At 48.5% G+C, this 21,191-nt stretch overlaps 1 protein-coding gene across 1 annotated transcript in view; it reads right to left on the reverse strand.

The window, feature by feature from the left end:
* LOC146771115 (phosphoenolpyruvate carboxykinase [GTP], mitochondrial-like) overlaps positions 1-14,092 on the reverse strand; it is a 97,440-nt gene extending 83,348 nt beyond the window's left edge. Inside the window, exon 1 of the mRNA XM_085640349.1 lies at positions 13,819-14,092. Coding sequence (XP_085496475.1) covers positions 13,819-13,844 — 26 coding nt within the window. The 5' untranslated portion in view covers positions 13,845-14,092. The remainder of the gene's footprint in view (positions 1-13,818) is intronic.
* Between the last annotated feature and the right edge of the window lie 7,099 nt (positions 14,093-21,191).

Raw genomic sequence — 21,191 nt, forward strand, 5'->3', positions numbered from 1 at the left:
CAAATGCATGGCACTGATGGGGAACTGATCGGTCTACAATTCTGGCGAGTTCTGCGGCTGGCGGTGGAGTGAGGAGCCGATACGAGGAGGTAACATCCCCGACCGGAGGTAGACGTCTGCCTAACTGGAGACCGTGCTAGGCAGGACACAGCTACGAGAGATCGGTGCGCCCACGAGGTGTGCAGGCCACGACGGTCTGGGACTCACGGCTGCGAAGGCACAAGAAGGCCATAGAGGGGCGGACAGGTCGCTGTGGCGCCAGAGTGACAACGCCTGCAGCGGCAGGAAAGAGCGACACGTCCAGGGAACTCGTGGGGGCGGACTGCGGAAAGCGCGTAGCGCACCGGAAGACTGGGAAGATCGCACGCTGCGACCCTCGGTGGCGACCTGAGACCGGAGCGGAGGCGCCCGAGAGGTAGCGGCGGCAGAGCCCTGGTCCTGACAACGGAGAGCTGCCCAAGACAAAGTAAGCTCCTAGAATTGACAGATAGCGGCGCTGCTGGGGATGCGGCGCTGAGGTGTATACGACTCTATTGTAGCGCCAGGGAGCTGTGACACAGGTGCTATTAAAACATTGTGGGCACAGCGAGGAGCGGCGACTGGGAGCGCGACCTTTGACTGGGAGGGTGTGAAAAAAAAAAAAAAAAGAAAACAAACCGGGCAGACGCATGAGGACATCGCCCACATAATACCCTGGAGGCGCCACACGGGGCTAAGTCCTGAGGCCTAGAGGAACAGAGGCGCTTGGCAGGTCGGGGGTGGACGGGCCGTGCGAGCTGGCTTTGTGGAGCTGCTATTGAAGCTGCGAAGGTCGAGAGGAGACAACAGAGCAATCAAAAATGGACACATTGCGACATACCTGAAGAGGCCTTGTCTCCATTCTGTCGCATGGTGCTGGGAGAGCGCCCTTCGAACGGACGGTGAGTGAGGCCTATGAGGCGCTCCATTGCGCGACACCCTACAACGTGGCGCAGAGTATGGCGATATCCTGGCCAGGGGCTTTACGTGAAGGGTGACCGCTGCCGTGTGGCACGGTGTGGCACGGCGCTTGCGACGGGGAGGACGGAGCACTACACGACCAGACCACGATACGAAAAACCCCTGGGGACAATCTATAGAGGGAAGGCACCCCAGACACAGCGAGTGCTGCAGCGCCCCGAACACTGGCCGATAGGGACATCTACGTGTCGCTCGGCGGAAAGATTTGAGCCACTGCCTGAGCTCTCCTGGGTACTAGTAGTAGCAACCCGTGACCCGCAGAGATGGGTAAGACGGATCCTCGCCAGCCTCGGCTCCAGTTCGAGTCGAAAAAAAATCCCAAGGCGAGCTCGGAAGGTGACATCGAGCCCATGGCAACGAAAACCCACGACTTGGCGATGGAACCTGACGTAGACATGAAAACTATCCTTATGGAAGTACGACAGGGAATAGCTTCGATCGTGGGCAAAATGGATGACATGACCACACGAATGGACACTATTGTGCGTAAAATAGATGGGCATGAAAACCGGCTCAAGGAGGCGGAGGCGCGCATATCAGACTCGGAGGACGCTGCTGCACGCATGCAACACACAATGACTCAAATGGACAAACTCTTGAAAGTCATTGCAGCTAAGAGCGAGGACATGGAAGCGAGGAGCCGCCGCAACAATCTCCGCCTCTTAGGAATACCTGAAACTACGAATACAGGTAGGATGGAGCTGTACGTAGAGAAACTACTCATGGCGACAGTGGGGGCAGAATCCTCTCAATTCGTGGTGGAGAGCGCGCACCGATCTCTGGACCCAAGACCACTGGTGGGGGGACCTCCGTGGCCCGTTATCGCATGTCTCCTCAACTATAGAGACCAGGATGTGGCCCTCAGGGTGGCACGGGAGAAGAAGCAGCTTCAGTATGACGGAGTCACTTTCACTATATACCCGGACTTTACTGCTACGGTGCAGGAGAACAGGAGAAAATTCCTCCCCGTGAAACAAAAGCTTCGGCAAGCACAAATAGACTATGCTCTGCTCTACCCGGCCCGGCTCCGCATCACCCACCAGGGCAAACAATAATTCTTCACTACACCACAGCAAGCTGAGGACTTCTTGAAGCAATTGAGGCGCCGAAATAAAGGGGGAACGCCTTACTGCGGGGTCCCAATCGACTACCACCTCGGACATGGACTGATTGATAGGGGTGTTATCTGTCGTGGGATGGCAACCAACGCGGAAGCGAATAGTGCACCTCACATTGGCGACGGACCTGCACCACTTGTTGAAATATTTCCCCACATCATACAGTATACTAGTCCTGGTAATGAAGACTTTCCATGGACCACACCGGACACCCATGCCTTCCTGACAGTGTACGGCGCGTTCCTGCGAGTCCCCGGGATGGCAGGTGATACCTGTGAGCCACCTGGTGACAACCCCATCTGGGAGATCCCTCAGGGTGTTTTTCCATTTTGAAGAATCTCTTCGGCAATTAGCTGAAGTGTCTTTGTTTTTGTTGGGGGTTAAGTTGCAAAGGGAAAGGGGGGGGAGGGAACAGAGGTACTGGCATGGTTGGGATGCTTCAGTGGGAGGAGGGTTGGGGGATGGATAGGGAGAATGGTTTAGAATTGGTTCAGATGTTTTCAGACAGAATGTGCAACTGTACAGAAGTAGACAGTGACACACCCATTGGGATACGGAAGGTTCCTGTAACTATTAATGGAGCGAGCGGAAGGCAGGGTGCCTGACAATTGTATAGAGATACTGTCCTGGAATGTAAGGGGAATGGGGGACCCTAGAAAGAAGAGACAAATACTCTCCTATTTAGATCAACATAAAATCAGTATTGCACTATTGCAGGAGACACACTGTGCTCCACACACTAGTAATACATTCGCGGGAAGATGGGCGACTTACAGGCTCTTCTCCTCCTACTCCTCCTATGCCAGAGGTGTTGCCATTTTAGTAAAGCGCCATGCCCCCTTCGTGCCGCAGGGAGAACTAATGGATCCGCAGGGAAGATATGCGATAGTGTGGGGGAGACTGGGAGCGGATACATTCACGTTAGTGAGCTGCTATGGGCCAAATGTGGACACACCAGACTTCTTCACTGTCCTCTGGGGCAAAATACTGGCGCTAGGCACCACACACGTCATCTGGGGCGGAGACTTTAATGTAGCCTTCAACCCTGTCATGGACAGATCAAGGGCGCTGCCACACCATTACAATCGCACACAGGCCACGATGCGAGAGATCATGGAAGAAGGCAGACTAATAGACACTTGGCGCCACATGCACCCACAATCCATGGAGGGCACGCACTTTGTGTCAAGCATGGCCTCGGATAGGTACTGTCTAACATCCAGGGGACTGGGGCCATGCATTGGAGGAGTCCACCATCTGCCGCGCACATACTCGGATCACTCACCAGTACACCTTGTGCTTGACCTGCTGGGTGGGAGGGGAGCGCAGCGGGCGTGGAGGCTGCAGCCCGCAGCACTGCTGGATGCGGTGTTCCATGCCGAGCTGGAGGAGGAAATTGGGCTTTTCTTCCAGAGAAATAGGGGTTCCGTGACTTCGGTGGAGATTATATGGGAAGCATTTAAGGTCACGATCAGGGGTTTGTGCATTTCAAAGAGCTGTGGGGTGCTCCGAAATAAGCGTGGGAGGCTCCAGAGACTAGAAACCGAGCTGAGGGAGCTGGAGGTGCGGATGACTCAGGACGCCAGGGGACGGGCACATGCAGAATTTAGGGACAAGCTAACTGAATATACAGATGCGGCTGAGAGAGAATCTAGGTTCTTGGGGAAATACTGGACGGCTTGGAGGTATGGGGAGGGAGAACGCACGGGAAGGGCGCTAGCTGAAGCCATACAGAAACCTAGGTTCTAAAATTATATTCTTGAAATAGCAGACGTAGGGGGGGGGAGCTATGCCGAGACACGGGGATGGTGCAGGATATATTCGTTGACCATTATGCCAAATTGTATGCGACACAGCGCAGAGACCCCTTGGAATTCGAGACGTTCCTGGGAGACGTTACATTGGGATGGTTGGAGGACCATCATAGAGAGTTCCTCTGCGCCCCATTTGAGTTAGACGGGATCCGCAAGGCTATAATGCAGCAGAAATCTGGGAGGGCGCCGGGCCTCGACGGACTCCCTGCTGAATTTTATAAAACGTATGTAGATACTATGGCCCCTATATTGAAAGAACTCTTTGAGGAGGCTCTTGAGGGTGGAACATTACCCCCTTCCATGCGTGAAGCCCTGATCACGTCAATATTAAAGCCTGGCAAGGAACCACAATTTTGCGCTTCCTACAGACCGCTATCGCTCCTTAACTGTGACACCAAGATATTGGCAAAGCTCATAGCGAATCGAGTCCTCCTCCTCCTCATAGGCAAACTGGTCCTGCCGGATCAGGCGGGATTCGTTCCAGGGAGGGCAACCTCTCATGATCTTTGTACGCTGTGCTCGATCCTACGGAATGTATCGCCGGAGCTCCCATTGGCTGCGGTGTTCCTGGACGCTACTAAAGCGCTTGACTCCGTCGAATGGGATTATCTATTTGGCATTATGCTCCGCATGGGGTTCCCCCCGGGATTTGTGTCCTGGGTCCAGCTGCTATATCGAAAGCCCACGGCTAGGGTACTCGTTAACAGACGCGTTTCACATGCATTTCCCGTTACAAGAGGGACTAGACAAGGGTGCCCACTGTCCCCCCTCCTGTTCGCCCTTGCGATCGAACCCCTGGCGTGCAGACTGCGACAGCACCATAATGATAGAGCGCTCCGATGCCCCCTGCGACAAATATTGATATCAATGTACGCAGATGATCTGACTCTTTATGTTCGAGACCCCCAGACTAACCTCAACCCCCTGCTGCGAGAATTTATAATCTTCGGGAAACTGTCTGGCATTCACATTAACTGGGAAAAATCGCATGTATTTCCCTTGACGGTGGCAGCGGTCAAATTCCCACTGGACTACCCGCTTGAATGGTGTGACACAGACCTGAGATATCTGGGGATCCAGATCTCGGGAGATAGGGAGGAAATGATCCGACTAAACTATGGCACTGCCATGAGTCGGCTCACCGACAACGTTACTCGCTGGATTGCCTGGCCCCTGTCAATGGCAGGACGAGCCTCATTGATTAAGATGGTGATATTGCCGCAGTTTTTATACCTATTTCTTAATCTCCCTTACTACCCGGGGAGTTTCTTCCTTAAAACGCTGCGTTCCGAGCTTATACGACTGTTTTGGGGGGCAGAAGGCCGCGGGTCCAGTGGAAGGTGCTTACCTGGCCTGCACTGAATAGAGGGTTTGACATCCCGGACTTCGAGCTATATCATGCCTGCGCCCAAGCCCATTACGCCTATTACTGGCTGGCAGACCCGATTCCCCTGGATGGAATGATACTTGTGCCTCCTCGCCCTCGGAATAATGCACCAACTACAATCACCAGCACTATTGACGCCTGGCAGTATGTTATGAGGACCCTGGGGGTTTCGACCCTTTATTCCCCAACTTTGCCTCTGACGATTCACCCCCGGCTGACGCTGTTGCAGGAGACAGGTTTCAGACAATTATGCACTCGAGTGGGCAGACGAACCTGGGGAGACCTGTTTAGTACTGGTAAATTTTGTACGTCCGCTCAGTTCTTTGGGGACGTACAACACACCCCCCTGGAAATGTTTCTGTACGTAAGATTGCGGCAGGGCATGCGGGCCATTCTCCTGAGCTTTCCGCGGGAGCCAGAGATACTGAAGCCACTACACCAGATGCTACAGAGTGTAAATCCTGGATACCTGGTGTCCAGCATGTATCGCACGATACGAGCGGAATGCGAGATCCCTCATGACAAGGCGCGGACGCACTGGGCGACTGACCTGAAAAGGGACATTACCGATGAACAATGGCGATACTGCTGCTCACAGACTGCGGAAATCTCAGCAAGTGCCCGGTTGCGTATCATTCATTATACATTTTTGCAGGGTATGTACTGCACCCCGGCTGGGATGTGCCGTTTTGGGCTGCAAGACACAGACAGGTGTGATAGATGTGGAGGAATAGAGGCTGGGTTCTTGCAGCCGAAATATCTGCAGGCTCGAGTTGGTGGGTCCCCCCCTGACGGACCTGATAGCAGCGATAGTAGAGTCACCCCACTGTGACTGGGAATTGAAGCGGAATCCGGGGAGCTGATGGTGCCTCCTCGAACGGCGGTAACGGTGGGTGGTAAGCTATGGGAATGCACTGATTACGGCAATATGCCATATAATATATATTTAGGGCCACTGAAATGACACATCTGAAGAAAAATGTGAAAATAGAGACTACACAAAGATATGTATTGTGTTTGGGGGAGGACTAAATGGTGTGCAGACTGTATCCCGCAGAATGTCCCCGTTCATGTGACTGCAAAATCCAGGGAAAACTACTAATAACTGTGGACATGCCCCAGTGCCTTCCTGCTTTTCTGTATATCTGTGTCTTCTGGTCGTGCATTTTGTATATGCTGATTTGTCTGTGTATTGTATGTATTATGGTTGCATCACCATTTAATAATAATAATTTAAAAAAAAAAAAAATTAAAAAAATTTGATAGCTATCCAAGGTAAACCAGCTTGCAATCACCCCTGTAAATGTACGTTTATAACCTAACACTGGATTCAGTAATTGGTATTCGGTTTATTCCTCCAGCATCTGGTCACCCTTCTTATGTATTTGATTTAGTAGGTCAACAGACCCTAAGATCAAATTGGACTTTTTACATTTTTATTTTGCTCTATACAGTTTAATTTAATCAATTGTTCTTATTTCTATGGGAACAACTAATAAAGTTGGTTTACAAAGGTCAAAAAAAAAAAAAGAATTTCCAAACGTTTTTAGTGGCAGCATTGGGAATCTTGAGGGTTTTACACATAAAATTTTAGTCAGACCCAATGCAATTTCCAAAATTCATAAAGTACGTCACATTCTACTAATTGTTCGAGATGAGGTAAAAGCAGAACTTAAAAAATTACTAGATGCAGAAGTTATTGAACCAATTGAAGCACCTGATCGGATTTCCCCGATTGTTATTGCCAGACGCGTTAATGGGAAAATTCGCATGTGCATAGACTTAAGGTATTTGAATGAAAATATAATCATTGATCAATTTCCTCTCCCGAGAATCAATGAAATGCTTTCATTAACCAAAGGTGCAAAATGGTTCTCAACGATTGATTTATCGTGTGCATATCACCAAATTTCTTTACATCCTTTGAGTATCTCACACCTTTCTGTACTCCTTTTGGTTGTTACCAGTTTCGCCGCATGCCATTCGGGTTAGCGTCCGCAGCTGCGGTATTTCAAAGGCTCATGCATGAATTTTTGGGCGATATGCAAGGTATAATATTCTTCCAAGATGATATTCTTATAATGGGTCCTAACAAAAAAATTAATGATGAAGAAAAGGAAAGTTATGCGCATCTTACAAGACAAAGAAGTTACAGCTGAACTTTCAAAATGTAAAATTTGCAGAAAATAACGTGACATATCTGGGTCATGAAGTCAGTGCCTTAGGTATTAGACCCAAAACCAGCCTGGTAAGTGCCATTAAAGATGCTCCTCCACCCAAATCGAAAGAGGATCTTAGATCTTTCTTAGGACTTGCAGAATTTTACTCAAAATTTGTGGACAAGTTCTCAGAGAAAACTTGTGTAATGTGATCCCTACTTAAAAACAAGGCACAGTTTATTTGGTGTGCTTCTTGACAAAAATCATTTGAGGAAATAAAAACAGCCATTGCGCAAGCACCTAGTCTTCAAGGTTTTGATCTTTGCGCACAAACCATTGTCACCACTGATGCTAGTAGCAGGTGGTTAGGTAGTGTACTGACACAATTAGATGAGAACAACAAAGAAGTCATTATTGCTTTCGCATCACGTTCTCTCACTCCTACTGAGGAACGTTACTCTGTTGTAGACCCTAGCTTGTGTATGGGCTCTAGAACATTTTAGGAAATTTCTTTGGGGAAGGAAATGTATCTTACGATGCGACCATAAACCATTGACTAAATTACTGACCACTGATGGTTTGAACAATGCCACAGCCAGAATTGCTAGATTATCCATGAGACTACAGGACTTCATGTATGAAGTTCAATATATGGCTGGTGTCAAAAACTTTACTGCAGATTTTCTAAGTCGTATGTCTTTACCATTGGTTGAGCTCGACATGAATTCTTGGAATGATTTTTCAGTAGCTCACATATCATCAAATAGAACTCAAAGTAGTTTTAGCAAAGAAGAATGGCTCGAAGCAGAGAACTCTGATCAAATATTACTTGTCCTCAAACAATTAATTGTGCACGGATGGAATGGAATTGATAAAAAATTTGTCAACGATGAATTGAGAGGTTTTTGGGAAGTTCGGAATTAACTAAGTCTTTCTGATACACTGGTTTTACGTGGTGATAAAATTGTCCCACCAAAAAACAAGGAATAAAATAGTTGATCTATGTCATGAAGGACATTCAGGTATTACACGCACCAAACTACGTCAGAAAGAATTATATTGGTGGCCTAGGATTGATTTAGATGTAGAAAGATGTGTGAGATCATGTGTGAAGTGTGAGATTTCTGATAAAACGCTTAAAACATCCAATCCACCTTTAGCTTCTCCTGGTTGCCCTAATTTTCCCTGGGAAGTTGTTGCCATTGACTGTATGGGACCAATTTGTTGGCAAGATAGTTCACAGAAATACATTTTGGTACTCATTGATACTTTTTCAAGATGGTTAGAAATGTGTGTTGTAGATATCATCAATACTAAAACGGTAATAACATTTTTAGATGATATTTTCTTAAGGGAAGGTTTCCCTAAATTCATTTAATCTGACAATGGAGTACAATTTAAATCCCTTGAAATGAAAAACTATTTAAATGCTTCTGGGATTCAACAGAGATTCACGGCATTGTATCACCCAAGCGGTAATGGTATTGTTGAGAGAGCCAACCGTAGTATTAAAGGAGTTATCCAACTTGCTAACAAAAGTAACCTACCTTGGGAAGAAGAAGAATTTAAAAAAAATTCCTTTGGGCATATAGAAGTACTATCCATGGTACTACTAGTAAAAGTCCTTTTTCTTTAATGAGAGGCAGAATTCCACATTCAAAAATCAATCCTGGTTGGTTAAATAAAAGTGGAATAGTTTCTTGCGACATACCTATTGTGAGAGAGAATATTAAAGAATCTCAGATGAAAAACAAAACCTATTATGATTTGAAACATGGCACCAAACAGGTTAACTTACATAGAGGTCAATGGGTTAGAGTTAAAAATGCTAAGAGAGTTTCAAAAACCGAAAGCAAGTTTAGTGAAACTAAACTAGAAGTCAAGGTTATGAACAACACTGCTTTACTTCAAAATGGTGAAGTTTGGCATTGTAGTCGTCTTGCACCAGTTTCATATAATTCTGAAACAGAAGAATGTAATAAATGCAAGAATTTTTGGTGGTTAGATACATGTGATTTCTCACAACATATTGATAATTCTAATTCAAATGATGAAAATGTAACTTCTGATTGTTCTTCTATTCCAAGAATATCTTCTGATGTTAATCTTGAGGATTCACATGATTGTATTGTCTCTCCAAAGAGTGTTTCCTTGCCGGAGGTTTCATCAGATGTCAATTCTCCCCTGGGTGACACAATTCACATGATGTTCAGGATTCTGTTACACCATAGTTATCTTGTAATGAAAACATCGTAAAAACATCTAGTGGTAGAATTGTTAAAAAACCAAAATCTTTAGAAATCTTTGATTGTAGTTGATTTTATTTAGATATTTTTGTTGTTGTTGTTGTTGTGGCTGTTTTGTTTCCTTTAACCCCTTCAGTGCCCATGACGAGCTGGACTCGTCATGGGCTGCGGTGGCGCTGTGCCCATGACGAGTCCAGCTCGTCATGAACTCCGCCCGCTAATGGAAGGCGCGGCACTGGGCGGGGAAAGGGGCGGGCATGCAAGGGGTTAAGAAGGGGGATTGTGTAGTATGTTGCTTGAAGACGAGTCACACTATTCTAGATTGTAGAATGTATTGTATTCTTAGATTCTTTCTTAAGACAGTTCTGCTACGGAGACTGTCAGCGCTGGAGGTGCTTTTCCTGTATGCGGGGGGCTGAAATAAAGAACTCAGCAATTTCATCTTTATTTGGGTTGAGTCTCATTTAAGGATACTACAGTCTTGTCGCTTCAGTACCTTGCAACACGCGGCGTTACCATCCCCCCAAATAAAGTCGAAGGATTTCGTTAGAATACACTCTAAAATAGGCCCTTTTTGCATGGTTCCCGTGACTCACAGTGACCTGCAGGTTTAGTACAGATCTTCGCTGCAGGCAGTGACTGTTATACCTGCATTCAATTAAATAATAATTTAAGGGCTATCAGCCCTAAGTAAACAAAATTGCATTTGTACCCGTATTTTATATAGCGCTTACTACCCCCGAGGAGGCTATTAAGAAAACTTCAACTCGTGAATATGTTTCTCCAGGTCAGTGCACACTTATCTGAACGATTGGCGAGTGTATGAGCGTGCACGCGCTGTTATTTATGGAAACTACAAAATACAAAAGAGAAACTTCAGAGGCGAATGAAGCCAATGGGAGGTGTCCCACTGCCTTCTTAACCCCTGCGATCCTCCAAATGAGAGTTAAAAGATGCTCCTCCTGTCAGAGATTCACCATTGCCACTGTAAGCATTTTAAGGTCTGCAGCCGAGGTTTATAACGAAGGCTTCAAGTTTGCTGATTTGATATATTTATTTTTACAGATTTTTAAAGCCAAACAGACAGAAAACCATCTAGTTCTCTGGCTGTATTTATTTAAATGTTGTATAAACTGGAAAGTGCATCTTTCTTTGTGTGATTCTTAATGTTGCCAACAATGCCTCGTCTGTGCATAACGACAGGCGGAGGGTACAAAGGGGTCTGTGTCTTGAACCTTTAAACAGCTGCAGATATGCCTACACTTGTGCTACAATCCGAATGATTCATTGCACTGCATAGGAGTGCTGCATTAAACAGGGCTTCTGAAAGCGCCAACATCCTTTCAAGTAAGAATGCCCTTTATTGATTGAATAAGTGCAGAAATGCACTAGTCGTAGATATGTTTTCTTACCCCAAATAAATATGGATAAACAAACAAAATGATAAAAATAAACATGGAAAAATACAGACAGAAATGTATTGACAATATAAATACCATAAAACTGTAAGCCCTATTTATAACAGAGCAACATTTGCTCAGGGGACATCATCAGCCTTCCAAATCAAGTAAGGTGCACGCATGCAGAGTGTTTGTTCTGTCACAGCGAGTATTGGCCAAAGGAGTAGGGTGTCTAATGTCACAGTGCGCTTTATCCCTGTCCGCCAGGATACGCATCTAGTACTTGATGGGTATTCTCATCTTTCATTACTGGCATCCCTCCTCAGGCATTTTTTTCTTATCATGTGATCTCATGATCACACCTCCTGTGCCCTATGTCTCTTCTTAGGCCCTTCCATCTTCTGAAACCACCACTAGAACCCACACATTGTTGAACCTATGCACCAACAACTATCCCCACTGCACCAGAGGGGCCCCTCACACATTATAATTCCCAAATACAGGACCGACACCACCCACAAACTGGTATCACACCTGATACACCACCTGTATCCCAACACCTTCTGACGCCAAGGGTCCTTATAGATGTAAGCCACTTCTATAGGCCCTAGCATCTATAGATGTGACTGAAATAGGCGGACCAGAACACATTATAATATCACCCAGAGAGCCCAGTGCTGCCTGTTATCAAACCCGTGGACTATCAGACCTTCTGAGATCACCACCACAGGCTCGCACTCCATCTCACATCTCCACATGGACCTTCTCATTTCCTCCTTTACCCCTAGAGGCCACAAACCACAGAAACACCAACGTGAACCATCACGTCCTCTGATATCACAATGAGGGGCCTCTCACACCTCATATCGACCCCAGTATTCCACACATCTAGCATCATCGTTTGCACCTTCTTTTTCACCCGTACCCCATGGACTCTCATGCCACCTCCATCACACCCAAGGACCTGACACTGACAACATCGCAGGCACTCTTGCAGCCCTCATACTACTGATATTACCACCAGGACCCTGTGCTCCCTCAGACATCTCCACCGTGACCCTCAACTTTTTTTAATTCAACCTTAGGACTCTTTTCACCTTGGGTACTACCATAAGGGCCACACACCATCTGGTATCACCACCGGAGCGCTCACATCTGGCATGACAGCAACAACCCACACACCTTCTGACTTATCCAAATGGATCCATGCATGCTCTGGTACACCTCAAGGAATCCTTACACTTTTGATACAAATACATGGACTAGTAGATATCATATCTAGGGGTCTGACACCAAACACAAGTACTTCCACACATCCAAGGAGCCCCCACATGTGCCCCACAGACATTCTTACACCTTCAAAACCCATCTTGCTAACTCACCTACTGATACTGCAGACAACGAGCCTCACTCTCTCGAATAAACTACTGGAGACACATAAATGGGCCCACCCCAGAGACTCTAGTACCATTTGGTTATACTTTCCTATACAGCCTCAACACCAATAGAGACCGCCATACCTTTCCAAACCACCCTTAAGAATCCTTACACCTTATTCCACCTTCCACTCACACGAACTTCATACTCACCTTCACCATCAAAAGCGTTCCTCGTATGATGGTATGTACTGTCGTACTGCCCTGAGGGACCTTTCTACCTCCATATCCCATCCATACACCTATAGGAGCGCTCACAACATTAAACAGTATGTAATATCTCCCTCACCCATCCATAGAAGCCTTAGAACTTTCGATGCAATCCAGTTATACCCCCACACCTTTCAGAACCACCCATAGGAACCTGCATGTCTTTCTATTATGCCCAGACAGACCCTTACACCTGCTAAATCTGAGTACAGGGGAACTAATACTTTCCTATACAACCAATAACTTTCCTCAAATTAACATAGGTTGTTCATAAACTACCTGCAGCAACAGAACTAACCCTTATTCCTGCCTATACCACCAAGGATGACCCCTGTACCTTTCTATACTGCTGATTGTGGCTGCCTTAAACTAGACTTATGAAACCCAATACTTTCAAACACAACACAGGTACTATCATCGTATACCACCTATAGAAACCGCATACCATTGTATACCACCGATAGGGGCCCTCAACGCATACTACACAACCTATCTCCCAGCATGACCCGTGACAGTCCTTAGCTGCTTTACACCGCCCATGTCAGGTGTGCGATAGGACTCCATCTCACCACAGTCACAAGGCTCCACATCCGGGCATTTATGTTACAATCAAGTGTATTCTGGTAGTTGCAGTCTTGGTTCACGTCTCTGAAACCAACTGGATCGAATTAGCAGAATATAAAAGCTTGCACAGGTAAAGCAGCGAGGGGTATTTGCATCGCGAGTGGCATGGACGCTGCTGGTCGAACTTTTGCACATCTTGCCAGTTTACTGTATTCAGTGTCCATGAACTAACCTCCGGGTGCCTCGTATCTTATACTGCTCACATGAACGATGAACCCTAATACCTCCCCACACCACGCACAGGACCCTTCTTGGCTTCTGATGACACAGAGCTCTCATGTGACCCTATTAGGATTACAAGACCCAAAATGCAAAGGGAAAATACTGTTCTGGGAGGGAAAAAAACTCGAAGCTGCGTCAGGGAAACTTGAGAGCTCCGCGAGACTCTCCCGTACAAGGGTAAAGGAAATGATGGCGCTACTCACCCCAAAATCCGTCCGTAGGAGGGCATGTTGCGAGCCCCCGATCACCGTCCCTTTGCGCCCTCTGCAGACCGGTCTGCACCCTGCAGCCGGAGAGAGCGGTGAGGGGGAGACAGGAGGCAGCACACTGCAGAGAAGTTGGAGACTTGGGAAAGAACGACAGCTGAGGAGAGCAGGACTCACGGGACAGGAGACTCAAGAAGGACAGTCAGGGGACCCGGAGAGGGGACAGGACTATGTGTGAAGCCCAGGTGACTTGGGACCTTTGGAACCAGTCGAGAGGGAAGCAGAGTCCAGTATTTACCGGTAGGGGCCGGACTATGAACCCGAGGGCGTGGACGGAGGAGGAGGAAGAGGAGGAGGGGTAATAGGAGGATGTAAGGAGGAGAAGGCGGGCATGCGGCCTGCAGACACTTGATGGGAGAATCACCGGTGCAGTGTCACACAATCTAGGCGGGTGATAGTGCAGGGAATCCGGGGTTGAGGCGGGATGACGGGAAGGACATTAAGCAGCAGGCTTCCTCCCCACCCACCCGGTAACGCGCTCCCGTACCTGTTGACGCCACGCTCCTCCTGGAGCGTGGCTCCGCGCAGCACCGTCTCGGAGGCCTCCTGGCTCTCTCGACGATACCACCTTCACATTGGAAGTACACGGCATTGCTCGGTCTCTCCTTCTCATACTTCTCAGCTCCTCGACTCTCCAACACACTCCAGTGCTTCTGGATTCCTGGCCCACTAACCTGCAAAGGTCATATAGAAGAGCGCAACATCTCTTTTCTGAGGCCTTCTTGCCCAATCCAAATGCCCTACCAACATATTTAAAGGGCGATGTGGCCAATCATGTTACGCAAAAAATGTAAAACCACCAATCCGGAGCCCCGTGTCATCCTTCAAGTGGAAATAAAATATTGCTTCTGGACCAGAGAGGGCAGCACGGTGTAGGCGCCCTCCTTGGATATATAATGCCATGAAATAGCTGGCACCAATAAGGAGTCTGAATGTGTCAAAACTCGTTATTTTCAGCGCGAAGGTGTAAGAAGCAAACCCACTCATTGGCCAAGAGCTGCAGCCAATCACAAACGTTTATCTCCGACCGCATAACTGGGAAATTCATGAATCCAAGACATTCTCCACGGGCAGGAGCGGTGGACCAGAGAGGAAACTACCCACCGTGTGAACTCATTGATCAACAAAACGTCCAATAGCATGACTCCTTTCATCTGTACTTCCTGAAATGCCTGCGATGTTGACCAAAGATGCGCCCTCATTGGACAAAAATACCATTGGCGTCAGTTCAGCTTCCTGTGACTCTGTGTAAACCACTTGTCCCTCCCACACTCCCTGCCTACCAAAAAGGACGGTGTCCTTCTGTGACGTAACAGGTGCCCGTGTAAAGCGCTCTGATGCCTTCGGGTCGAGTTCACGCTATATAAAACTGCAAAAATGAAGGAACCGGAAAGCTTGTGCGTTCATGGCCGGAAAGTAAACTGCCAAACTCTTCTGCTCATTGGACCAGGGTAACGTCCAATGTCTGCCCTCGATACCTTCCATCCCACGTTCCACAAACCGATGAAGAGGACCGGAGAGGAGACCCATACACACTCGTTCTCATTGGTTTTATTTATTTATTTGCGCATTTTTATAAAGCGCGGACATTACCCGAAGGTGTCAGAGCGCTGTACAATAGAGCCAGTTACATTACAAAAGAACCGTGGAACACAATAAAACATTGCAAAGAAAAACAGTAGTGCTGTACAATAGAGCCAGTTACGTTACAAAAGAACAGTGGAACACAATAAAACATTACAAAGAAAAACAGGAGACTAAAAATGATGGTTGCATAGACACAAATTCAGATAAAGCACGCAGGAGAGAGGAATGTACAGGAAAAAAAATACAAAATTTTACAATGAGGAGCGAACTTCCAAGAGGGGCCTGAGAATGAAAGTATTAGTTCTCAAAGTGTCTTTGGAAGAGGAGAGATTTGAGATCAGCTTTGAAGATCCGGGTAGAGGAGGTAGCACGGAGCAATGGGGGAAGTGAGTTCCATATTCTCACCGCATTGCCTGAGAAGGATTGCGCCATCGATCTTTCCCTTTTGAAGACGGGGAGGGGGTGGGGGGCTCAAGCGGAAGCTTTTCCGCATTGCGAGAGGGTCGAGAGCTTGTTTGCCAGGTAACGAGGGGAGGACGTGTGTAAGGTTTTATGTGTGATGCAAGCAGTTTTGTAAATGGATCTTGCCTCAATCAGAAGCCATCGAAGAGCGGACAGGATAGGGGTTTTTAAGGGGCATATTAACAAGGAACAGGAAAAATTAACGCTAAGGGCGCTTAGCGTTAATTTTTTTAACGCCCGCTATCGCTGGATAATATCGCCTGGTTATCGCATTATTAACAACGCTAATCGCCTAGGCGATAAAAAAATCCAGCGACAGCGGCATTTTGGGAGGTTATTGCTGGTAATGCAGCGATAAAACTACAAGTATAGGGATATCCTTGTTGATAGCCCATGGTGGACTTAGCCATGTAATCCACCTCCCATTGGATTACATAGCTAAGTCTGAAAATTAGCAGACGTAAAAAAGCAGCGTTAACCGTGGTTAGCGCTGCTTTTTTTTGTCTCTAACAGGGTTAGCGTGAAGCTTGATAATAGGAGAAATTTTGCTTAGCGACATTTCTCCTATTATTTTGCTCTGGAACGCCACTTTGCATCTCATTAGAGATGCAAAGGGAAGCGTAGTGAAAAAGGGTGCTAACATGCAATTTTGCATGTTAGCACCCTGTTGTTGCTAGCGCGATATTTTTATCTCCGCTTCTTTGGCTTTGGCCGGTAAGAGGGAGGCTGGTAGGTTCTGACAGAGGAGATAGTCTGAATAGTGAACTGCGTAGAATTCTTAGGAGAGGATGGTGGAGGGGGGGGGTGATGCTGGTGGACATGTAGCTGGCTAGTAAGTTGGAGATGCCTGTAGAGGACAGACTGTTGGCTTTATTGGGGTGCGGGAGCACGGAACTCCTCGGGAGGATATTAGGGAAGGGGGACATCTTGGCGCTTAAAAGTGAGATAGAAGCTACAAGCTGGGAGATAGAAGAGATGAGAGAATCAAGTTTATTTTCCAGGGAGCGGAGAGCAGAGCACGGAGTGTTGGGAGGCACGAAGGAAAAGGGTGGGAGTGCGGAGGGTGTGTGGGGACGGGGAGGGGTGGGGGGAACAGGATAAGGGAGGTGGTGCAGAGGGTGATTGAGGGCGGGCGGGATGGGGGATCGGGAAACTGGAGGGAGAGCAGGGAGTGTGGGAGGACAGGGCAGGGTAGGGGAACGGGATAAGGGAGGAAGTGCAGAGGGTCGGAGGGGTAGGGGAATGGGTGGGGATTTGGGGAGCAAAGGTGGAAGGTGTGGGAAGGTGGTGGGCGATAGGAGTGTATGGAAACACAGTGGTGGGAAGAGAAAAATTATTACTGGTGTTGAACAGAGAGGAGGAGTGGAGATCAACAATAGGAGGAGAAGGTTGAGGAGTAGGAGGGGGTCAAATGAAGGCCAAAGGAAAGGGGATAGGAGAGGAGAAGAGGCTGAGCAGGGAGGGGAGGCCAGGGGGTTAGATGAATGCCACAGGTTCGTGGAGAAGAGGGGAGAGGTGGCTGTACAGGGGGGGGAATGAGGGGGGTCCCAGGAAGGCCATGAGTATGGGGAGAAAAGAGAGGATGGTGCTGGACAGGAACTGTAGGTTATGAACGGTGGATGAAGGGGGACAGGTGCCAGGTGGAGTGGGGGGGATTGGGCTAGGTGGAAACTGAGGGAGAATGGGACTGCAAGGTCAGAGGGAGAGACGAGGAAGGAGTTGTCAAGGAGGGAGACATGGTTGGGAAGCAAAGGAAGAGGGAGGGAAGGTTGAAGAGAGAGGGGAGGTGGAAGAGAAGAATTTGGGGAGGGAGACATGGTTGGGAAGCAAAGGAAGAGGGAGGGGAGGTTGAAGAGAGAGGAGAGCGGGGAGGTGGAAGAGAAGAATTTGGGGTAAGGGGGATGGGGAAGAGAGGAAAGGGATAGGGTGAAAGGGGAAGGGAAAGGGGAAGGTAAGGAAAGTTGAACGGTAGAACTGGTTGTAAAACAGGTGGACTAAGAAGGGGGAAGGTTGGATGGATTAGGGGGGAGGCGAAAGCGTTAGAGACTCGGGCAGGTGCAGGGTGGGGAGGGGAGTGGGTGCCGGAGGCAAGGCAGACGGGATAGGGGGAGGAACATATTGGGAAGTGGGAAGAGTGGGAGAGGAGGGCGCAGAAGTAGGGGGGAATAAAGGGTGGGCCTGTGACTCCCGGGAACGTGGCCTGATGGCGCATCGGGGAGTCAGGGGGGGAGAAAGGAGAGGAGCTCAAGGAAGAATCTAGGGAGATCATAGTTGTATGGGTTGGACAAAGGGAGTGGAAAAGATGGTCAAAGAGAGAGAGACATGAGACTGTAGCTTGAATCATGACAGTGCCATTATTGTAAAGTGTAATGGTGAGAGAGCCACTAAAGCTGGCGGAAGGGGAAATATTTAGCTGCTGTCCATGCGGGATAGATGAGGAGGAGGAGACGTTAAAGGAATTGTAGTAGCTGGTGGACCAGGAAGGGATATCATGAGTGAAAAAAAGTAGGTAATTTTTGAGCTTCTCTAGGCACCCATTGTGGAATTGATCAACAAAGAGGGAATCGGGGAACTGTTCAAGGGTGTTGTGCTTGAACCGTTTTGCTGCTGCTTTGGACAGATTAGGGGGATAAATGACTTTGAAGCAGTTAAATACGGACTTAATTCGAATGGCAGCCATGATAGGGAGGGAAGGGGCCACCAGGGTAGCGATAGAGCAAAGAAGAAGAATAAGAATAGGAGGGCGCATATTCCGGAGGTCGAATGAGGATAATCTAATAAGATTGTGGACAGGAGGCAACCAGAAGTGCAGGGCCAGGGATAGAGGGCTAGTTTGTCTCCCGTGGTGGAACTAGAAGGTACTTCAAGTAAGATTCCTTTTCTGAGCTATCCGCAGTTTCCGTTGGACCTAGAGCAGCGCCTTGCTCTGTGGAAGATTCCATTGTGCGCGTTTGGCGCTTGCTTTCAAATGGGGTTATTTAGGGTCTAACTTGCCCAAGTTCCCGAAACAATGGTTTCTTTCTGCTCGGCTCCCCCCACAGACGTGTCTCACCATGCAGTTGTTTATGGCGTCGCAGACAACAAACTTCTGATGTTAACCTTGGCTTTGTGGGTGAATAACTAGTCCCGCAAAGGTCAGTGCAGTGGACTGGAACCCTCGAATTCCCTCTATTAAATAGACTGCGTAGCCACTAGCGCGGTGTAGTAGCCACTGACTTCACGACAATCGCATCGGTTGACAGGGGACCAATGGCACAATGCTACCGAAGGCAAAGATCAGCTGTTGTAAGATTGCGCAGGTGTACCACAGCACCGTCGCCACCAGAAAGCAGGGGGGGCACCACTAATAGGATACAGTTCTGTGGGCAACAACGGAGCTAGTGGCCGCCACAGAAAAGGCAGAGTCAGAGTCACATACAATGCGGAAGGCTCGCAGTGTTTAGGTGCACAACCGCAGGGTCAGTAGCTAGCCTGTGGATTCCCAGAATACACAAAGAGGGCAACTCCGCCAACCAATGTGCATGAAGCGGATGGTGGGTATGTGAAGAGGAAACCATGCCCAGGTCGCGGAACGCAAGAAGGGTGACCCGGCGAGCCACCACAGTCCTCAAGCCACCCCCGCAGAATTTACAAGGGGGGAGGCCAGGGGCTGCCCGTGTCCAGTCGCAGCCAACACCCACAGCGCACCAGCTGGCCCAAGTCAGAGCGACTGTCAGATGGAGGGGGCAGGCAGGGGCACAAATAAAAATCAAGGTGCAGCAGTCCCGCGTTAGCGCACCCCGGGGCCGCCAGACAAGAGAAATTAGACGGGCCCCGGTCGCGCAACGGGAGCACATCCAGTCCAAGGTCAGCTATTAGGCCAGCCGCACTCACCTCGTCGTCGCCTTATACCGCTGAGATGGCACCGGCAATCGTTGCCACCTCCGCACTCCAGCTCAGCCGCAGGCAGCAGTTGATAAAATTTCAAAGTCATTCCGCAGTCCCGCCAGGACGGCCCACGAGCCTCACCACCTGCACTCCGGTGCAGTGAGTTCTGTACCCGCCGGCCGGCTCCACTACACTGCGATGCTTCAGCTGCTCGCTTCCCGCAGTGCGGAGCTCCCCACCGTGTCCCTGGAGTTTGCGCTGGGTCACGATCAAATGTAGAAAGACTTGCAGATGTCTTCGCACCGGAGAGAAAATGTCGGTAGCGGTGGTATTTATTGGTGCAGATCTTACTAGACAGTGGCAGTGGCAGCTGCAGTCGTCCCTTTTACTTTCCTTCTCTTAGCCTCGGTGACTTTGGTCAAGCTCATCCGCATTTATACGCAGATCTTGTTGCGTCTCTGAGTCGTCTCTCACCGCGGAGTGGGGGCCGTACTCCCTCCTCGAGAATTTGGTTCTGGTCCTCCTGCCTGCTCTGCTGGTGCGGGGGTCGCCTCTTCCACCCTGGCACCCCCCTCTCCACTCAAACTCTGTTAATCTCTATCGCTCTGGTCCGGTCCGGTCCCTCTCTTCACGCTGGCTTCTTGCCCCGTTGCCCGGCTGGAGATGGCTGTCTGTAGACTTCTAGGAGGGGGTGTCTCGGGAAGAGTTTTTTGGATGAGGGAGGGGGCAGGGGGTGTGAATGTAATTTTTAGGTCTCGCTGAGCCAGCGCATGTGCTGCTCTGCGAGACATTTAGTGTACGGGTTTCCAAAGTGCTGCCACAGGCTTTTGGTGGCCTAGCGCTTGCGTTCACACGAGTGCGCACGCACGCAGCCGCCATCTGCCTCCCTTCCAGCACAATCACTTTCACATGCTGCTGCGCATCACCAGTGTGTCGTTTTGTATTTGTTTAACATTACTATAAGCTTCCCGCGTTGCGCGGCCAATGCTTGTTTTATCTAAGGCTCAAAGTTTCTTTTCTATTAGTTGTTTAATGTTCTAGTTTTATCCTATACCCCAAACACTGTTACTCATTTGCCTCTGAGCATGTGCTGGTATTTAAGGATATTACATTTTGTCGTATTGTCTGTCTGTGATTTTTTGGGTGTCAATATCTAATATTTGACCATTCTTGAGAGCTCGCTCTGGTTTCGTCTGTGTCACACCCACCACGAGTTCCCACACTTGAATACAACACAGTGCCTGCAGAATTCCATGTGATTTACAATAAAGTGAGATTCCATGGTTCTCGTTTTTGCAATGCTTTTCTAAGGCGGTAATCTGCTGGCAATTGCGCACTGCATGTTTTTATCCTGTCGCACGTGTTTTTGTTTCTGTTGCACCTCTGAGCAGGAG

The sequence above is a fragment of the Triturus cristatus genome, unplaced genomic scaffold (genome assembly GCF_964204655.1).
Source record: "Triturus cristatus unplaced genomic scaffold, aTriCri1.1 SCAFFOLD_189, whole genome shotgun sequence".
In the NCBI taxonomy this organism is placed as follows: domain Eukaryota; kingdom Metazoa; phylum Chordata; class Amphibia; order Caudata; family Salamandridae; genus Triturus; species Triturus cristatus.